Source organism: Phyllobates terribilis, unplaced genomic scaffold, assembly GCF_046119375.1.
Source record: "Phyllobates terribilis strain yellow unplaced genomic scaffold, ASM4611937v1 Scaffold_3__8_contigs__length_932513732, whole genome shotgun sequence".
Classification (NCBI taxonomy): domain Eukaryota; kingdom Metazoa; phylum Chordata; class Amphibia; order Anura; family Dendrobatidae; genus Phyllobates; species Phyllobates terribilis.
This window is the reverse complement of record NW_027362763.1, coordinates 574,020,941-574,042,923: the sequence shown is the minus strand read 5'-3', so window position 1 is coordinate 574,042,923 and position 21,983 is coordinate 574,020,941. Positions and strand designations below refer to the sequence as shown.

The following is a 21,983-nucleotide window of genomic DNA, read 5'->3' as shown; positions in this document are numbered from 1 at the left end:
CTATTTGTCTCATTCTCAATACTTTTGGCCATGACTGTAGACCCAACAATGCAGACGAGCTGAAGGCTGCTATCAAAGCAACCTGGGCTTCCATAACACCTCAGCAGTGTCACAGGATGATCGCCTCCATGCCACGCCGCATTGATGCAGTAATTGATGCAAAAGGAGCCCCGACCAAGTATTGAGTGCATTTACCGAACATACATTTCAGTGGGCCAACATTTCGGATTTTAAAATCATTTTTCAAGCTGTTATAAAGTATTCTAATTTACTGAGATAATGACTTTTTTGTTTTCATTGGCTGTAAGCCATAATCATCAACATTAACAGAAATAAACACTTGAAATAGATCACTCTGTTTGTAATGACTCTATATAATGGGTTTCACTTTTTGTATTGAAGAACTGAAATAAATTAACTTTTTGATGATTATCTAATTTTGTGAGATGCACCTGTATGTGCACCTGTACATTAATACTAATGTATGCTATGATATATAGGGAGCAGGTGACATCATTGCGGTAGATGTCTAAAGAATAAGCATGTTACTACTTTTACTTCTTCAGGGTTTCTGAACCCTGAAGCTGTTAAAAGATGTGAGATGATACGGAGCATGTACACAGCAATGTCGCTTTGGCATCGCTGTGCGTTATGTTCTCTGTATGGGGAGCTTTAATAGGCTTTAATAGGCGGATTCCACTTGGAGTCCACCTGAAATAGACATTGATGCACAAAAAAACTGGCAAACACACTTCAAGCACCTTTGCAATCTGTCTATTGATCTACGCTTGCTGGAAACCCATGTGGAGGACTTTGATTCGATGCTAGAACTGCCTTTAGACCTGAATTTTCAGGTTTTGGTTATCATTGCTTGAATAAATATTTGTAATTTTTTCCACTCCTGACAAAAAGTAACTTCATGTGACCTTTTTAAAGTTTTGTAATAAAAACAGAAAAACCGTTTCCATCTGTGTTTGCAAATAATGGTTTCTACATGATGATAACCACTTAATACAGACTGAACTTACATTACTACTCCATAGGAAACAGATGTTAAACCTCCTGCTTTTCCAATAACACGCAAAGTCTCACTTGTTTGCTTACTTTTTGTGTCTTACTGCTTTATTATGAAGCAAAGAGGTCAATATATGATGAAATCCTTGTTCCTGCCTGGAGTCCGAGTGCAGATGGGCCATGTTGGTGGCCACACAAAATGTAAATAAAGAACAGCGAGTGGTCACAGAACATTCTGAACAGAGTGGGGCCCGTACCGATGGGTTAATGAGCAACTGAGGTTATGCAACGGCTGATATAATATCTGAAGCGACATCTCTGCTTGATCCAGATTTCAAGAACAAGTCCAAACCGGAGCATGTTAGCAAAAGGTATGTACTGATCTAATATTAAAATGAGGTATACTCCAAAATTGTATTCAGAGTTTAGATAACCTTTAGATCAACTTTTATACATGTATCCGCACGGTGAGACAAGTAGCTCACAATTGATTAAAATCAACACTGAGGGGCTCATGGATATATGTAAATGGCATGCTCAGCAAGTTGTAGAAGTCCCATGCAAATGACAGTGGCATGTTCTGGGACCCCGATGCTGATATCTATATTCAGCATTACAATGATTGAGCTGCTGCTGAGGCAAATAATACTATATACATCAGAAAAGGTTTGGCTGTGCATGATTAGATGAGTCTTGCCGATATAATTGACTGCATTGAACATAGATCAATGGATAAACCAAGCTTTTGGCCACAACTGTATTATATGCCTTTGCTTGTAATTGGTTCCTCTGAAATTTTTAACTTGTACTCGGTTAAATAGTCAGCCCACCTGTGGAAAAGAAAGATGTTAATCCTTTGTCCAACCCTGCAGAGATGATGCTTCGTGGGAAAAAACAGCCACATTTATTATTTCTGCCAGGTAGTAACCATTACAACAGGATTTGTGTTAATGGCACATTGTGGGACTGTTGGCTTCCCAGGTCCAGTCCCAATGGACTGCTGTACTTTCCTAAGCAACTTCAGATACATTGGAGAAATGTTATTAGGCTACTTGCTTCCATATTCTGGCAGGGAACAAAAACACTAATTTCGGCACATGTCTGTTTTGCACAATACCTAGTGATTTTATTATTTTATATATCTTATGCAATGGTTCTAAAAACTGCATGGGAACTACCATAACCCTAAAGACTATAATTTACTACAGAAAATTGTAATAGAGGCTAATGTAGATTTCAGTATGTAATGCAAAGAAAGCCCAATCAGCACCAGGTTTATAAAAAGGCGGACACTTCTTAATAGATTTGGCACGTCCTGCTCCAAAGGGCTTCTGTCCATGACTAGCATATGAAACGCTAATAGTAAATTCCCCCTTTTGACCTTTATGATACAGTCACAGCTTCATCGGTGCTATTGTATACTGTGCTATAATCTCATGGAATTGATCAAAAGGTTTTCCTTAATTTCGTTCTTGCGATCTGTCGGGAGGGCACAATGCCATTTAGTTTTTTGCATGCTATTAAGAAGAAACAATCCTATATAGTAAAAAGTTGTTTTTATATCCTAACCTATTTTAGCTTAAAGGGGTTGTTCAGCTTTAGAGTAGAAATCACTCTGTGACTGCAGACTCGTGAATCCTCACAAATTGCGCGTTGCGAGGATTTTCTAGTGGTGGGTGCATGACAGCAAGTATGTAATTTGCATACATGTGGTCACGTACCGACTAGACGTGCACAGCCTGGCTCAATGCAAGAGTAATTAGCGAGGCCAGACACGTCTAGTCAGAATGTGGCCGGAGGTACGCAAATAACATACTTGAGGTCACGTGAACACCAGCTGCTGACGCCGGAGAATCATCATTGCAGTGCACAGTAGAGTGACTGCAGATGTCCACTGAAAGTTGGCTTTCAAAGAAATGACATCTACTATTAATACCCAAGTGTTAGAGTACAGCTCTTCCCCCAGATCCCAGAGAATGGCAGAAGAATACAGAGCCCCTTGCCTCTGCATGTGTGTAGTAACTCTCCTGCGTTATCGAGACTTACACAGGCACAGTAGCTTTAACTAAAATCCTGACTTTTGCTAAACTTATCCCAATCAACACAGCATAGCTGATGTGAGCTACAAAAACATTTGTCCCATCCTTTTGTTTTTCATAAGCCACTGTTGGAGAGTTCGGGCAGATGGCAGTCTGCCCATCAATCATTCGGCTGAAATGTAATATGTATGGGGGGGCTTTGTCAGACTATCGAGATTGCTGTAATGTCAGGCATGAAAACTACAATGCAGTATTCCATGTGTATTTTTTTATGTGGTAGACTAGTCACAAAATAAAGATTATGGGATTTATTTTCTTGTGGCGACTGCCAAGATGAGACTTACAGTAGTATTCAAAATAATAGCAGTCCAATATGACCAGATTAATCACTGTTTTTGGTATAAATGATATTACCACATGTCAAACAATTTACCAGTTGATGCAGTAGATTCTAAGAAAACCAAGAGACTGAGCATTCATGATCTGCATGTTTTTAAGTCTGTGAATGTGAATAATTAATTGAAAGGGGGGGTGTTCAAAATAATAGCAGCGTGGAGTTCAATTGGTGAGGTCAATCATTCTGTGAAGAACCGGGTATGAATCAGGTGGCCCTTATTTATGGGTGAAGCCAGCACAAGTTGTACATGCATTTCTCCTTGAAAGCCTGAGAAGTATGGGTTTGATTAAAAAGTTGATTGGAGAGGGTAAAACTTGTAAACAAGTGCAGACAATGATAGTCTGTTCAGCTAAAATGATCTCCAATGCTTTAAAATGGAAAGCAAAACCAGAGAGACGTGGAACAAAACAGAAGACTACCATTCGAATGACAAAGGCTCAGCCAATGATCAGCTCCATGATGATCAAAGACAGTCTCAAGTTACCTGTGAGTACTGTGACAGTTAGAAGACACTTGTGTGAAGATAATCTCTGAGCAAGAAGTCCCCACAAAGTCCCACTGTTAAAAAAAAAAAAAAAAAAAAGATGTGTACTGAATTGGATACAATTTGCCAAAGAACATATCAACTGGCCTAAAGAGAAATGGAGAAACTTTTTGTGGACTGATGAAAGTAAAATTGGTCTTTTTGGGTCCAAGGGCCGCAGACAGTTCATCAGACGACCCCCAAACTCTGCCTTCAAGCCACAGTACACTCTGAAGACAGTAAAGCAAGCATCATGATATGGGCATGTTTCTCTTATTATGGTGCCGGACCTATTTACCACATACCAGGGATCATGGACCAGTTTGCATATATTAAAATACTTGAAGAGGTCCTGTTGCCTTACGCTGAAGAGGATATGCCCTTGAAATGGGTGTTTCAACAAGACAACGACCCTAAACAAACCAGCAAACGAACAAAATCTTGGTTCCAGTCCAACAAAATTGAGGTTATGAAGTGGCCAGCCCAATCCCCAGACTTTAAATTGATAGAATACTTGTGGGGTGACATCAAAAATGCTGTTTCTGAGGCAAAGCCAACAAATGCCAAAAACTTGTGGGATGTAGTCAAAGCATCTTCGGCTGGAATAACAGTTGACAGGTGCCAGAAGTTGGTAGACTCTATGCAACATAGATGTGAAGAAGTTCTAAAAAACTGTGGGTATATAACTAAATATTAGGTTAGTGAATCAAAGGAATACTAAATCCTCAAAAAAATAGCAGTGTCTGCATTTGTCTTTACATACTCACATGTACTTTTTTTTTTTAACAGCCTAATGTTCTTTTTTTGGTTTCTTTAAAGTAGTTTACATTTCTCTTCATGTTTTGAATTAGAAAACAGAGTGCAATGTTCCCAATGCATGGAAATAAAAACTAGTATAAAGATTTTGTGCTTAACTCCTGTTTTTGAACACACTGCTATTATTTTGAACACTACTGTATAGACCAAGCAATGCTCCCTTGGAGAAAGGTATGCATGTTAGCAAGAAGAGGGCTGGCTACCTAGTGCCACATATTGCAGGTCTGTACACTCCAATAGAAAGGAAAAACATTCAGAGTAATAATGTAATGGGTAGATGGAAAAGGCATAAAACATTAGCGTGCTCACCTTATTGACAGGGCATTCAAATGCAAGCTGCTGCTGCCAAACCTGCAGAAGACGACGGATCCATCTTGTCTTTATACAACTGAATAGAAATTAAATATGCCTGATGAAGGGATCAGTCAGACCCAGAAACGCATTTTGCTACATCCAGTTCTGGGATTCCTTCACATCAGCAGCGCAGCCAGGATAGCCTACATCACTAGTATTTCTATACATATTGCAGGTAGGCATTCTATCATCTAATGTTGACCCCTTTAAAGAAGCACTCCCACTAATTTGTTTTATTCATTAAATGTGTGTATGTGCATGTAATGTAGTGTGAGCATATTAATATACTGACATACCGCTGCGCTCTCCGGTGTCTGACCCTGTTCTTCTCTGTGACGTCACCGCTCTGTAGATTATACAGGTCATGCTGCGCTCTGCCTGACGCATCAGTGACTTTTACAGTGTAAACCTAAGGAGCATCAGAACAAGGCTCCATAGACTTACATTGTAAAATAGACTTCGGGCTCATGCATAGTGCATAGAACACATTTTTATTTTTTTAAGAACGTCGATGGATTTTTGGTGAGTCACGGTGACAGGTCTACTTTAAAGGGAATCTGTCACGTGAAAAAAACGCTATTAACCTGCAGATTAACCCATTCTGAAGCTGCCCAGTGTCCACACTAATAGCCCCATTAAAAGGACGAAATAAATTTTATTCCTCCCGGCACGCTCGCCCTTTTTGCCACAGCTGTAACCGTGCTGCAAGCACTGACTGACAGCCGACCCCAATGATAAGCCAGCTGTCAGTCAGTGCTGGGGACGTTGTTACAGCTGCCACTCTCTATACACAGAGCGGTGACTGAACACCGAACACTGCTAGCAGGAATAAAGTTAATTTCTTCCCGGTAGTAAGCCTCTAAGTCAGGAATCTCAAACTCAAACACACAAGAGGGCCAAAATGAAAAAATTTAACAAAGTTGTGGGCCAACCAGTATACAGTATAATGGGCCCCACATAGTCCTCCATACAAAATAATGGGCCCCACTTAGTCCTTAGTACAGTATAATAGGCCTCACATAGCTCTCCAGACAGTATAATGGGCCTCACATAGTCCTCCATACAGTATAATGGCCCCACATAGTCCTCCATACAGTATAATGGGCTTCACATAGTTCTCCATACAGTATAATGGGCCTCACATAGTCCTCCATACAGTATAATGGCCCCACATAGGGGTGGCGGTTCTGGTGTCGCGGGCTAAATATAATCACCCAGTGGGCCATAGTTTGACATGTATGCTCTAAGTGGTAGCACCAAGCAGGTTTAGAACACTATTGACCTGCAGATTAACCCCATATCTGCAGGTTAATAGTGTTTTTTTTTTCAGATGACAAGTTCCCTTTAACATAGAAAGTGATTCTGACTTCTGTATATAAGACTTACTTTAATTTTATTAGTTATGTGCTTTTATATTTTTGTTACTGGATTAACATTTTGAGGGTATCATTACCAATAAAAAGACGAGTTATCAGTTAAAATATCTTCAAGGTACAATGGCCATCTTGAACAAATTAATAGAGGGAGCTCTGTTTCTGGCACCTACAAAAAAACTATTTTAGATAAACTATTGTTTACTGTTGAAATCAAAACTATGCAACCCCCAATGTAAATTAAGTTTATTAGCAAACACAAACTTGTTGCAATAAACCAATAAGGCAAATAGCAGACCGTGACTAATAAAACAAGAGATTGATCACTGTGGTAGACCCTATCACAGTGATCAAAAGCCAATAATTAGAAAATAACCCAACCTGTGTCACCCCATTAGTCAGAATAATTAGTATTATTTTAGCATTTTTATTTCTTTCATTTTTTGCCGTTAGGGTTGGGTTTAGGGTTAGAGCTTTGGTTTAAGGTTGGGGTAGGGGTTAGGGTTGGGCTTATGGTAGTGGTTAAGGATGAGCTTAGGGTTGGGCTCAGAGTTGAGCTTAGGATTCGGTTTAGGATTGAGGTTTGGGTTGGGCGACAGGGTTAAGGTTGGGCTTAAGGTTAGGGATGGTATTAAGGGTTAGGGTTGGGGTTAGAGTTAGTGTGAGGGTTGAGGTTACTGTTGCGGTTAGGGTTAGAATTCGGGTTGGGGTTATGGGTTAAAGTTGGGGTTACAGCTGGACTGAGGGTTGGGATTAGTGGTAGGGGTTAGGGTTTGGTTTATGGTTGTGGTTACAATTGGGCTTAGGGTTGGGCTTAGGATTGGAGTTAGGGTTGGACTCTAAGGTTGAGCTTAGGGTTGCGGTTAGTGTTGAGGTTAGAGTTCAGCTTAGGGTCATGGGTTAGGATTGGGCTCTAGGGTTGTGCTTAGTGTTAGGGGTTGTGGTTAGTGTTGAGGTTGGGGTTGGGCTCTAGGGTTAAGGTTGTGGTTAGGGTTGGGTTTAAAGTTAGGGCTTAGGGTTAGGGTTTTTTAAAAAGTAAAAAAAAAGACGATATGACGACTAGTGTGGAGCGCAAGTGTCCGCTACTTGAGTTTGCATTTGGTGCTCGAGTATACACCAAGTATAGCGGTTGCTTGAGTGACATGCTTGAGTACCAGGCCCACATGTTTCACGGCTGTTAGACAGCCAAAGAAAACATGCGGGGATTGCCTGCCATATACAGGCAATCCCTGGGTGTTTTTTGGGTGTCTAACAGCCTCAAAACATGCGGGTTGGGTACTTGAGCATGTCACTCGAGCACCCGCGATACTCTGTGCATACCCAATCACCCGATACAAACTCGAGTAGTGTGCACTTGAGCTCAACACTGATTCTGTGTAGTACTTTTAGGTTTAAAATCCTCACTATACCCATGGATAAAATCCTTGAAGGGTTTAGTTTCTAAAATGGGGTCATTTGTGGGGGTTCTTGCTGTTAAAGTACATTGGAGGCCCTGCAAATGTGATATGTCGCCTGAAATCTATTTCAGCCAATTTGTGTTCCAAAATTCAAATTGTGCTTCTTCCACTCCGAGCCCTGCCGTTTGTCCAAGCAGAACTTTTTGACTACATGTGGGGTATCGCTGCGCTCAAAAAGTGGGTAGCAAACTGTGTGGTTCACTTTTTGATGCTACCTCTTGCAAAAGTGAAAAAATTGGGGCTAAAGCAATATTTTAGAGGTAAAATTAAAATTTTTTTTTTTCATTCCACTTTGCATTAATTCTTGTGTAGCACCTGCAGGGTTAAAAAAAAGAATTCCTGACAACAGTTTTGAAGCATTTGAGGGGTGTGGTTTTTAAAATAGTATCACTTTTGGGGAGTTTCCAATATATAGGCCACTCAAAGTCCATTGCAATCTGAGTAGTTCCCTATAGAAACAGGTCTTGTAAATTTATTGAAAATTGAGAAATTGCTGCTAAACTTTTAATCCCTCTAACATTCTAACAAACTAAAATGATGTAGATGTAAAGTAGACATATGGTAAATGTTGTTTATTATTTTGTACTGCATGATTAACTGTTTTAATGACATAAAGATTAAAAATTGCGATTTTTTTTTTTCTACATTTTTTGCCAAAATTGTGATACGATGAGGGAGGTCATCTGCTTCCAGAAAAAGGAGAGCTAATTGGGCAGAGATATTTATGGAAGACTCATTGATTTTATTCAATAGTAAAGAGACCTCTCTCCTAAGTATCGAAAGTTTTGGACATTCCCAGAATATGTGAAGAAGCTTGCTTCTTTGACCACAATTCCTCCAGCATAAATCGGATTGATCAGGAAATGCGATGTTAAGTCTAGTGGGGGAGTAGAACCACCTAGATAAAATTTTAAAATAATTTTCATGTAGGTTTGCACTAATAGAAGATTTGTATGCTAGTTCCACCGCTTTTTTTCATTTATCTAGGAGGAAATGATTATTTAGATCTTTTTCCCATCTCCACATATAATTCAGTTTTTCTAATGAGATATCAGAATTTAAAATTGAGTAGATATTCTTCATATTCCAAATTGAGTTATTTATAGGATTCTCTAAAAGAGTAACAAGTTCTCTTGAAAGGGTCAAAGGTAAAGAGAATTTATTTCTAATTGTCATAAAATATTAAGAAAATATTAAGGATTTTTCTCTCTCCCTGAAACCCCTCATTCCTCCTTCCCTATCTACCATTTGTCAGAGTAGAAAAGCTGACAATCTAAAGAGCTGTCTCTCTGCAAATTAGCACACGTGAGAAGTGGCTAATGGGCAGATGCTAGCACAAAGGGAGCTACTAACCCAATCAACATGCCAGTGTATTTTCCAGTGGCACAGGCCGGCGATAAATTTACACCTAGGTGAGAAAGATGTAGTCCCTGGCTTCAAAAGAGTTCAACAGAAATCTACAGTCTGTCCGGCACCGACACAAAACATGGAATATCTAAAGTTCAATACCTCCGATAATAATGGGGTTCATATTTTTAGTGGCAGGGTCAGCCAAGGAACAATATGCATAATTTTCCATATCTGTATGCCCCTCTGGTGAGCAGTAATGCAAAACTGCAAAATAACAGATCGCAGCTATGTCATGTGTGGTCTCTAAAGAAAGGTAAATTCATAATGGATAACATGGCGTCACTTGCAAGCTTATGCGATCAACCAGCGATAAGTTATCCCAGAAGTTAAAGATTCTAATAAAAATATGAAGGCTTGAGCCCAGCCCACGTGAGGTCATCACAGGGGGTGTGTGGGCAGGTCTCCCCCTTCGGCATAAAAGACCCAACAGAAGATGGGTCAGTACTAGTGTTGAGCGAGCACTAAAATGCTCGGGTGCTCGAAGCTCAGGCCGAGCTCACTGTGATACTTGGGTGCTCGACCCAAGCAATGAGCCCAATGTTAGTCTATGGGAGACCCAAGCATTTTTGCGGCGGCACCTCCGGCAGTCTGTAGAAAGCCTAAAGAGTGCCCAAAACGATAGTGACAGTGCTCAAATGACATGGGGACAGCATGGGGATCGCCCCAGGAAGCATTTCTGACCCCCAGGTCACTGCTGTCAACAACGTGGTCAGAGGTATTAAGCCCATTTTACGGGCTCACAATAAAACGTTCAAAAACGAGACTGAAACGGTTTTCCTGTGAAATATGTTAAGGAACATCCTTTCCAGGGTAAAGACTTGTGTATAAGGTAAAATAAATAACCAAAAACAAAAATACTCATCCACATCTTGGGCTATGTTTACAAATAGCATTTTTTATGCGTTTTTGCACTTTTGTATTGCTTTCAACCGTCACAAATGCATTCACCGGGAAATGTCATTTTAACATTTTACAACCTTATCTGGCCATGTGCTGTGTGACACGTGCATACAGTGCTGAAAAGACATGGTAACAGCATGGGGAAGACCCCTGGAAGCATCTCTGACACCCAGGTCACTGCCTAAAAGTGTGCACATCAGAAGTGATCCTTGCCGCATCAGAAGATGCAGACTTGCAACTATCCCCGTGCAAGTCCTTGTTCCAGGGCAGTGTTCAATTGTACCTCCCCAATTCCTTGCAATGCAAGCGCAAGTATGCAGCCAACCACCCACCCACCCCCAGGCTGCAATACCATACTGCTTGCTTGCTTGCTTGCACTTGAAATTGGGCCTTTTAGGCACGTGGAGGGGGAATCTGGCCACCACGTCATGGCTGCGTCGGCGGCCTGGTATCCATACTCAGTCCCCAGCCGCCCGGCGGCCGGGTGTCCTTACTCGATCCCCAGCCGCCCCTATTTGAAGGACAGCCTAACCACAAACACGTGGACAAGTAAATGTGGCCAGGGATGGTCTATCTCACTGACGCCTTCACACTGGGTTAATATTGTGGAAGCCAGGACACAGTTGGACACTGGGATGCAACACGTCCTCCAGACATAGAGGATTGCGGGTCCTGGGTCAATCAGGCTTCAACACAAAGTTCAGAAGGTAGACAGCAGCAGTGGTCAGCCTACTACACAATGAGTAAATTATTCATGATCATGAGGCCATCCATCTCCTTAGCTTTCTGTTCCTTGGAAAGTAAGCGCATGTATGTAGTAGCGGCTAGGCCTGAGGTGGTCAGCGTTTTGGAGCATATCCTACCTCCTCCGAGGATTGCTGGAATTTTTACTGCCAGTTCTATGACTCCCGTTAAAACAAAGCTTCAGGTGATGAATGATAGATGAGGTGGTGGCAAAGGAGAAAGAGCAGGAGGAACAGGGACGATTCACATCAATATCAGGCCAGTCAACCACACATGTCTTGTAGGATATGTTTCTGTACCAAAAGGAGCGGTTCGGCTACACAGTTATAGGGCATACAGTGAGTGCAATGCCTACCAAAATTTCGAGGCACTCCAATGCCCCTTGGAAATGACATGGAGGTCAGAGGGCCTTAACTAAACTGTTTTTTCCATTTATAGCAACTGGGTCTCCTGTACACTGTTGGCCTAAGCAGTGAATGGAAGTCTTTCCAAAAATTATGAGGAACTGCAATGCCCCTTGAAACAGACATGGATTACAGCGTACTAAAAACCTTCTACCCATTATTGGGGAGTGGGTCTCCCTTAGTGTTCGCCTATGCATTGAAAAGCAAAAGCTGACTAAAATTAGGAGGAAATGCAATGCACGTTGGAAGAGTCGTGGAGGTTAGAGGTAATTAAAAACAACATTTCAATGCCCCTTGGAAGAGTGGTGGAGGTTAAAGTGGAATAAAAAGACAATATCAATGCCCCGTGGAAGAGTGGTGGAGGTCACAGTAGCTTAACAAGACGGTTTTAATGCCCCTTGGAAGAGTGGTGGAGGTTACAGTGGAATAAAAAGACAATATCAATGCCCCTTGGAAGAGTGGTGGAGGTCGCAGTAGCTTAACAATACGGTTTTAATGCCCCTTGGAAGAGTGGTGGAGGTCGCAGTGGAATAAAAAGACAATATCAATGCCCCTTGGAAGAGTGGTGGAGGTCGCAGTGGAATAAAAAGACAATATCAATGCCCCGTGGAAGAGACGTGGAGGTCACAGTAGCTTAACAAGACGGTTTTAATGCCTCTTGGAAGAGTGGTGGAGGTCGCAGTGAAATAAAAAGACAATATCAATGCCCCGTGGAAGAGATGTGGAGGTCACAGTAGCTTAACAAGACGGTATTAATGCCCCTTGGAAGAGACGTGGAGGTCACAGTAGCTTAACAAGACGGTTTTAATACCCCTTACAGGAGCCATGCAGTACAGCATATTAAAAACATTATTTCCATTATTGGGGAGTCGGTCTCCCATAGTCTTTGCCTATGCCTTCCAAGCTGCCAAAAATTAGGATGGAGGAACTTGCAATGCTGGCAACACGGACCACGGTCACCCTGGTGGTATAGTGGTGGTGGAGGCTGAGGATAAGGAGAAGAGCAAAATACAGCCGAAATGAGGAAGCATATACCCATGTGTGGGTGTGAAGCGGTGCATGGTAATACACCTCCCGAATCAACACAGTGGATTTGACTTTGTTACTCTGCTGTCATTTGGTGGTGATGAGAAGTCTGGCCCAATCCAGCCCTTGTTCATTTTGATAAGGGTCAGCTTGTCAGCATTGTCAGTTGATAGGCGAGTGCGCTTATCAGTTATAATTGCCCCAGCGGCACTAAAAACACGCTCCGATAACACGCTAGCGGCAGGGCTGGCCAGGACCTCCAAGGCGTACTGAGCAAGTTCATTCCAAGTGTCCAGCTTGGATACCCAATAATTAAAAAGCACAGAGGAATCACGGAAGACGCTGGTACGGACGGCAAGGTACTCCTTCACCATCTTTTGAAACTTTCCACTCCTTCTGAGAGTACCCCGCGCCTCAGGGCCTGTAAGCTGGGCGGGTCTCAGAAAACTGTCCCAGAACGTTGACAGTGTTCCCCTGCCTCTGCTGGATTGGAGTTGCGTCTCTCTCACCTGTACGCCTTGGTTGGTCAACAAACTGTGACCCCTGCCGCTAGCGTGTTCAGATGGGAATTTTTTTAACAGTTCTGCAGCAAGGGCCTTCTGGTACTGCCCCATTTTTGTAGACCTCTCCACCTCAGGAATAAGAGAGTGAAAGTTCTCCTTGTAGCGGGGGTCTAAAAGTGTCACCAACCAGTAATGACTGTCACCCAAAATTTTGACAAGGGTCATGGTTAAGACAGCGTAACATAAAGTCAGCCATGCGTGCCAGACTGGTAACGGGCAAGACTTCCGTGTCCTCACCAAGATGACGACTGTCCATGCTCTCCTCCTCCCCCCTGTCCTCAGGCCACCCACGCTGAACCGACGGTATGACAGTTGTACAGGTACTACCGTCTACAGCGTATGATACCAGCTCCTGTTCTTCCTCCTCCTCCTCTCCCTCATTGTCCCCCAATGCACGTTGGGATGAGATGAGGCTGGGCTGTGTGTAATCGCCCTTTACGGCTTCTTGATCCATCTCATCATACTCTGGCTGCAATGCCTCCTCTTTAATTCTCTGCAGAGAGCGTTTCAAAAGACAGACAAGTGGGATGCTGACGCTAATGACGGCATCATCGCCACTCACCATCTTGGTGGACTCCTCAAATTTTGTCAGGATGGTACATATGTCAGACATCCAGGTCCACTCCTGAGGTCTTATATGTGGAGTCTGACCTGAATATCGATGGCCTTGTTGCAGCTGGTACTCCACAATTGCTCTCTTCTGCTCACAAATCCTTTGCAACATGTGGAGGGTAGAGTTCCAAAGTGTGGGGACATCACACACCAGTCGGTGTGCCGGAATCTGCAAACGCTGCTGCAACACAGCAAGGGCGGCGGAAGCTGTAGCTGACTTCCGAAAATGAGCTGACAGGCGGCGTACTTTCACGAGCAAATCTGGCAACTCGGGGTGCGATTTAAGAAACCGCTGAACCACGAGGTTAAGCACATGAGCCAGGCATGGTAGGTGTATGATCTCGCCTCACCTCAGAGCCGCCACCAGGTTACGGCCATTGTCACACACGACTATGCCTGGATGTAGGTTCAGCGGTCTCAGCCACAGATCTGCCTGCTGTTTCACAGCTGTCCACAGCTCACAAGCAGTGTGAGGTTTGTCACCTAAGCTTATGAGTTTCAGCACAGCCTGTTGCCACTTGGCTGAGGCAGTACTGGAGTGCTTCCAGCTTGTAACTGATGTGGTGATATCTGAGATGGAGGCTGAACATGAGGAGGAGGAGGAGGATGATGCGCAGGAGCTGTACACTGTGGGGGCAACTCTAACTGACATAGGGCCCGCAATCCTCGGTGTGGGGAGGATGTGTTCCGTCCCAAGGTCCGACTGGGTCCCGGCTTCCACTATGTTTACCCAGTGTGCCGTCAGGGAGATGTACCGTCCCTGGCCACAAGCACTTGTCCACGTGTCCGTTGTCAGGTGGACTCTCCCAATAACTGCGTTGTTGAGGGCACGGCAGATGTTTTGGGACACGTGCTTGTGTAGTGCGGGGATGGCACACCGGGCAAAATAGTGTCGGCTGGGGACCGAGTACCGAGGGACGGCCACCGCCATAAGGTTGCGGAAGGATTCCGTCTCCACCAGCCTAAAAGGCAGCATTTCCGACACAAGCAGTCGTGAAATGTGCGAATTTAGGACTGTGGCCTGTGGGGCGTTGGCTGCGAATTTGTGCTTTCGCTCAAAGCTCTGGGATATGGACAACTGAACGCTGCGGTGGGATGTTTACGTGTACATTGATGCTGTTTCTTGAGAAACTGCCATAACAAGTGAAGACTGAGAGGAGGGGGCATCTTTGCATGCAGTATGGAGAGGGGGTTCTCTTACACACACAACAGCGGAAGAGGCAGTAGTGACACCCGCTGACACTGGTTGTGGACCCCGGGTGTTCGCCCCACAAAGTCGGGTGCTTTGCTGACATGTGCCTGATCATACTGGTGGTGGTCAGGCTGGTAGTTTTGTCACCCCTGCTGATGCTGGCCTGGCAGATAGTACAAATGGCCTTTTTGGGGTTATCAGCAGAGTCTTTAAAAAAATTCCAGACTCTGGAAGACCTACCGGTTGTACTGGCAACGTCCCTCGTGTTGGTGTTACGGGGAACGGTTGCCCGCCTTCTGTCTGTGGCCACCACACTTCTTCTTCCTGCCTGTTGGGGTACTCTGCCTCCCTCCCCCTGTGTGCTGCTGGCCTCGCTCTGCGTGTCCTCCTGCCACGTTGGGTCAGTTAGTAGATCATCCACCACCTCCTCCTCTTCCACTTCCGCACCTCGGTCCTCCTCCTCACTTCGACGCAATTGTGTCTCGTCATCGTCCACCTCTTGTGACAAATTGCCAGCGTTGCCTTCCTGTGGCCGTGGCTGTTCAAATATTTGGCCATCGCTACATGGGATCTCCTCTTCCACCACTTCAAGCGGAGCAGGCGAGGGGTACAAATATGGAAATAGACCAGTGAACAGCTCTTCAGAGTGTCCAACTATGGGATCAGTTGCTGTCTACCGACACTCGGCATAGTGGGAGGAAGGAGCATGAGGGTGAGGAGGAGTATGCAGTCGAGGCTCACTGCTACTAAGGCTTGACTGTGTGGAAGACAGACCGGAGGTGGTGGTGCCCAGGTGACTGGAAGTATTATCTGCTATCCAATTAATAACCTGTTCACACTGATTAGTTCGCAATAATGGTGCTGTTGTGTGCTTCCCTAGTAATTCGGTCAAGAAGTGGGAGCGAGAAGATGTGGCTATTGGTTGTGGCATATTTTCACCTTGGCCACGGCCCCATCCTTTGCACGCACCATCACCAGAACGTCCAGTTCCACGTCCCTTGCCACGCGCCTTGCCCATTGTAAATGAAGTAAAATAGCTTACAATCGCACTATCAATGGCAAAAGGGTAATAGACAGGAGATTTGAACCGTGGAAGAGGAAAACCACAGTTCTAGTTCTCTGGTCTACACCAGACTCTTTTAAACAGATATATTGGTGTCTGAACAGTCAGCGAGACACTGAAAATGTTTTTTTTTATGGAAAAAAGACAAAAAAGTGGATAATACAGAGATTTGAACCGTGGAACTGCAAAACCACAGTTATAATTTCCTGGTGTATACCAGACTTGTTAAAATAGATATATTTGTGTCTGAACAGTCAGCGACACACTCAAACTGTTTTTTTATTATGGAAAAAAGGCAAGCAGGGGTGGTTTACCAAAAGGTTAATAAGACGGGTATTTGTACAGTCTGACTGAGGCAAAAAAACAAACAAACAGGATTTAGATGAAAAAAAAGGATTTTTCCTGGCCCCTGAGACCTGGGGATAAGTCTAGCAATTTGACCAGCAGGAGCACACAGGACTGTAATGCTGTGTTTGTTGGTATAACCACTGCGTCTCCTATACAGCCTGCCTGCCTGCCTGATATCTGGGATGGATATTAGTCCTGAGAAGGACTGTTTGTTTGATTTGGCAGGCTTTAGAGACCCTACACTAAAGGCCCTGTCACACTTAGCGAGCCTGCAGCGATCCCGACAACGATGCGACCTGTCAGGGATCGTTGCTGCGTCGCTATGTGGTCGCTGGTGAGCTGTCAAACAGGCAGGCTCACCAACGATCAGGGGAGCAACGACATCGTGGAAAGAGTCTTTCCACGATGTCCTGCTCCTGGTTAACACCCTGCTGAAGCAGGAGCAGGCTGGTAACCATGATAAACAGCGGGTTACTAGGGGCACACGCGCACCTAGTAACCCGCTGTTTATCATGGTTACCACTCTGCTATGTTGAGCGGGAGGTTACCGCTCACTTTAGCAGGCTCGTAACCATGATAAACAGCGGGTTACTAGGGGCACACGTGCACCTAGTAACCCGCTGTTTATCATGGTTACCACTCTGCTACGGTGAGCGGGTGATCTGCACTGCCCCATAGTATAATATTTGGTGAGTGCTATCCGTTAAAACATCGCAGAGCACTTGGCCGTGTTATACACCTGTGTGAGCGAGCCCTTTTACAAAACGCGGTGCAAAAATATTTTTGTTCTACTTGGTCACTTATCAAGAAACAAATTGTTTTTAAAATTGAGAATGAATAGAGTGGAGGTGCGCAAGCTCGACCTCAGCTCCATTTGGATGGGACTCTTCACAGCACCAACCTTGGGATTGGTAGGGTCCCAACAATTGAGAAGCTATCCCCTATGTGATGTATAGGAAATAACCTACAAAATTAGCACAATACCTTTTACAGGGACGACCATTGCTTCAGAGTAGGAGATTGACGTTGGGTCTCTCAAATGAACCCCTTCACAACATATGATGTATATTTACATCATATGTCACGTCCCTGATTTAATCAGCTGTCATATGCCTTTAACAGCCACAGGTGGGTCGGAGCTCCACCCATGGTTGTTAACCAGTTAAATACCACAGTCAATCTCTGACGGCGGAATTTAACACATGCCACCTGGAAGCGCATCACAAATCCCACCCATTGGTGCCCTTGTCACGTGATCGGTGACACCGATGGGTTGTCATGACAGCTGGTGGTCTGCTCATAATCCCCTGAGCCTGTCATTATGATACTCCTGTTTACGCCGGCTCAAAGCCAGTGTTCATAGGAGATTGTCATTTCTGCTAAGGAGACCATTACATACAGTAAAAAATTAGGAAAAAGTTTTTAAAATTATGAAAAAATACAAAAAAAAACCCCACAAAAGTTCAAATCACCCCCTTTTTGCCTATTGTAATGCAGCGACTTGCTGGCATTACGGTAATGGTCCAGGATGTGTTTTACCTGACCATGTACCTTCCCCCTCAGGTGACTGGTCACATGACTATGACATAGCACAGGTCCTGCGCGCACAGAATGTCTGTCTGATCACATGACTGTGACATCAGCAAGGTCCTGTCAGTATGTGTGTGTGTGCACGGGATGCATATATAAACCCTGCTTGATGGGAGACAGGTGTGTTCTGTGAGAGAGGCATAAGGCCTGTTCCCGTTAGTGTGGGACACCGACCGTGTGAGGCCTAGTGAGGCCGAGTGAAGCCTGGTGCCTGAAAGGTCGAGACTGGATCCTGTGTGGATGCTAGTGGTCTTGGAAGGCAGAGGCTTGAGGAAGAGTCCTGAAAGGCAGAGCCTGGATCCTGTGTGGATGTCAGTGGCCTTTGAGGGAACGACGGCTAGAGACCCCCACCTGGGAAGCCGCAAAGCCACAGTGGCGGCGGATTATTGGTGAAGAGTCCTGAAAGGCAGAGCCTGGATTCTGTGTGGATGTCAGTGGCCTTTGAGGGAACGACAGCTGGAGACCCCCACCTGGGAAGCCGTAAAGCCACAGGGGTGGCGGAGTAATGGACTGAGACAGCTAAAATCGGCAAAGGTAATACCCTGGGTTATATGGACATTAATAGGGACATTGCTATGTTATTACCTTGCTGAAGGCTGTACCTGGAGCAAGTGGGCCGGTGTGTCTCTTGGCTCGTGAATATTATATATATGTGTGTCGGCGTGCCACTGAGTTGGACCCATTCATATGCGGTTTATGAAGTGCAATAAACTGCAGCATTGTTTAAAAACGGAAAGACATTGCACGTGTGCATTGATTGTCGCAGTGAAGCGATTATCCCCATTATGATGACTAGTGCTGCCTTGCATATGGTTCGAGAGTGCGGGCAGCTGCAGTCTGGTTGCTAGGGGCAACTGCAGCCCGGTTGCTAGCGGCAAAGTCAAACCGGTTGCTAGGGGCAACGGCACAGGACGAGTGTGGATTAAAGCATCTGGCTGCAACTCGGTGGGGTTGCGAAGATTGGCGTCACACTCAAACCTTGTTTGCTGTGGCTCGGCGGGGCTCACGAAGTTTAAAGCATCTGGCTGCAACTCGGCGGGGTTGCGAAGGTTGTCATCGCACTCAAATCTGGTTTTGCTGTGGTTCGGCGGGGCCACGAAAATTTTTCCGGGGAGAGCGGTGTGTGAATAGTGTCCTGAGGAAATGTAGGAACAGATAAAAATGGCTCTGAAAGGAGCAGCAACTGAGTCTGAAGCTATTGAGCGATTAGAGCGATTAAAGTGCCTGTTAAAACCGGAGCAGGTATTTGAGAAACGTCTACTGGACATGAAACTGGACATGATGCAGGAACCACAGGAGCGGTGGGCATCATATGGAATGGCGACAGTGGACCATTCTATGAACCCTCCGGGGGCGCCAGTGTTGTCCCAGAGTGCCCGGGGAGGTGGTAAGAGCTGTTGTGAACTAAGTCCTAAGACTATTGCTGATTTTTTTTCTAAAAATTACCCTGCCGGTGTGGTTGTTAAAAAAGGGGCGGATTTTCAAAACAGCGTAGAGTGCAGAAAACTGGAAATTGTTACTGGTTGTGGGTTGGTACCTCCTAAAAATGACAATGTCACCGTTGATAACGGGGGAACTCCAGTAGAAGGGGGTGACGTCAAAGTGGGAGGTGACCTGTTAGTCCACAACACCATGGGGAGTGACACAGACCCCGTAGCTGACTGTGACACTATGAAAGTAAAAAGTGAGTTCAGTCAGGAGGGGTTAGACGAGGTGAGAGAGTCCCCATCTCGTCGACGGCGCAAGGGCCACAAAAAGGTTGCTGCTGTAGGCTTGGCTGAAAATGAAAATAAAGAGAATGTAGTACTGTGTGCCTTTGCTTCAAGTGTGGATCCTCCATTAGAGGTAGAAGAGGAAGCTGCCAGTCGTGACCAAGAGCTGGAGCCTATCGGCCAGCAGGGTCAGAGAGACGTGCTGCAATTATGTGAAAACCTGGGGAACGTGTCCTCAGACCAGTTGATCCTGGAGTCTGAACAGCAGAAAATACACCAGCTTGTGAAGAACTTACAGCGAGATCTAAAGGGAAGCAACGAGGAAATTAACCAGTGGAAGGAAATGTTCTACGCAATTAAGGAGGACCGCTGCAAAATCAAGGAAGAGGTTTTGCAGTTGAAGCTTGAGAAGGAGGTGCGTCAGGATGGTGTTTCCGGACGCGAACAAATCCTAGAACGACTGCGCAAACAGCTCAACCAGGAACTGTGTGACTCCAAGAAGGAGTGTGGTGAACGCAGTAGGGAACTGCAACAGAGTAAGAGAGATTATGAGGATCTCCTCAAGGTGAAGAAAAAACTAGAGGAGGATAAGGCGGGTGCAGAGCAAGTGCGCCAAGTGGTTGAGACCACTCTGCAAGACACCCGTGGGGAGAATGATGATCTCCGGGGAAAGACCCTAGATCTGGAAGCTCAGGTGAAGGAGCTACAGATGTCCTGTGATACTCTCCAGAAGGCGGAGACGTACCTTAAGGAAACAGTCAGCAAGATGGAAGCTGAGCGAGAGAGGATGGAGGAGTCCATCGGAAAAGCCACAGACCAGGGCCAGGAGTTGACCGCTGGTGATGGGAGGTATGAAGCAGATACCTCCTCGAGTGATGTGGGCTCAGAGGGTTCGGTGGATGTCGAAGCCGAGATCAAGCAGCTCAAGGAGTTGCTACAAACCCAGTGGACACAAGAGAAGCGTGAGAGACTGGCTATTGAGAGCCGAGTGGGCGCATTGGAGACGGAGAGGTCTGAGAGAGCTCTGCTGCTGGAAGAGCAGTTGAAGCAGGAAGAGCTTCAGAGACAGGCCGCTGAGAGGCGAGTGGCGGAGCTAGAGGAAGAAGTTTCCGGGCTCAAAAGTCGCCTGACAAAGTATCATTCAGTGAACGAGGCCTTCTTGGAGAAGGAAAAGGGCGAACACGTTGCACTCACTCCCTTATACCATGAGAAGGTGGACCTGAGGAGAGCTAAGAGAGTGTTAACCACAGATAAATATGAGTTGGAAGTGGTCAAGACGAAAATTGGTGAATTTGTAGCTGTGAGTCAGCTCAGGGGAAGCGTAAAGGGGGAAGAAGCTGAAAGTCAGTTGTCCCTGAACCCTGAGCTGGTTGATCGTATGGAAACCACTGGTGAGACCGAAACGTCTTGGTACAAGTGCCTCGTAGATGTGCCCGAGGATTTGAGGGAAGAATGCACCAGTGAGTCCGTGCATGAGGAGTTTAAGAAGGCCGTGGGAGCCTGTAAGGTGTACTTGACCTCAGAAGCTAAACAGCTGGTGGTCCTGTCCACGACCGAAGTCACAGTGAAGAGGGTGGCTATCCTAAGTGACATGCACTGGTGATGTATTCACACGAAGCGGTTTCTCTGGTTGAAGACGGAACAAGCCGTTAGACAACTGGAGTTGATGAGGAAAGCTCACAGTATGCGTGAAGAGGTCATCCGGGTGCCTCATGTTCTGGTGAGGAAGCTCGTTGGGAGAAATGGTCGAGCCATGCAGGTGATGGTCAAGAAGTCTGGTGTGGTGAAAGTAAGCAGTCCAAGTGATCGTCAGGACTGGATACCAGACGAAGACGGCATGGTATCATTCTCCGCTGTAGGAACAGAAGAAAGCCTGGGATATATGCGCATGCTGTTGGAGTACCGAGTGACCTACCTGCGAGAGGTAGAACAGTTGAATCTCGCTAGACTGCGAGTGGATAGACAGCATCATCTGAGTAACAGAAGATGGCAGCTGTCTAGAAATTATGAGACCAGACAGAGAAAGGGCCCCCTAAATAACAGAACAGCTATAGCAGGAGTTAGGGGCCTTTCAAGATGGCCTGAGAGTAGTGGGCGTGGGTTTAGAGGTAGTGAGACCTCCAGTAACTCAGGTTTGAGCAGCCCATACAAAGGACCCAATAGAGGATGGGACATTACGGAGTCGAAGCGGACCTTAGATACCAGGGCATGTGAGTCACACCGCTGTATGACTGACCGCTGGGAGCGGGGGAGACCTGACAAGGTTACGACTGACCGCTGGGAGCGGTGGAGACCTGACAAGGCTACGACTGACCGCTGGGAGCGGGGGAGACCTGACAAGGTTACAACTGACCGCTGGGAGCGGGGGAGCTCTGACAAGGTTACGACCCGGAAAGGTGACCTGACGAAGTCAGTGACAGTGACAAATGGTAGGTCCCTAAGGAAT

General features: G+C 45.4%; 1 protein-coding gene across 1 annotated transcript in view; it reads left to right on the top strand.

The window, feature by feature from the left end:
* The first annotated feature begins 1,230 nt into the window (after positions 1-1,230).
* The window catches only part of AGT (angiotensinogen), a 120,061-nt gene continuing 99,308 nt past the window's right edge, over positions 1,231-21,983 (top strand). The window contains exon 1 of the mRNA XM_073671439.1: positions 1,231-1,385. Within this exon, the coding sequence (XP_073527540.1) occupies positions 1,373-1,385 (13 nt within the window). The 5' untranslated portion in view covers positions 1,231-1,372. The remainder of the gene's footprint in view (positions 1,386-21,983) is intronic.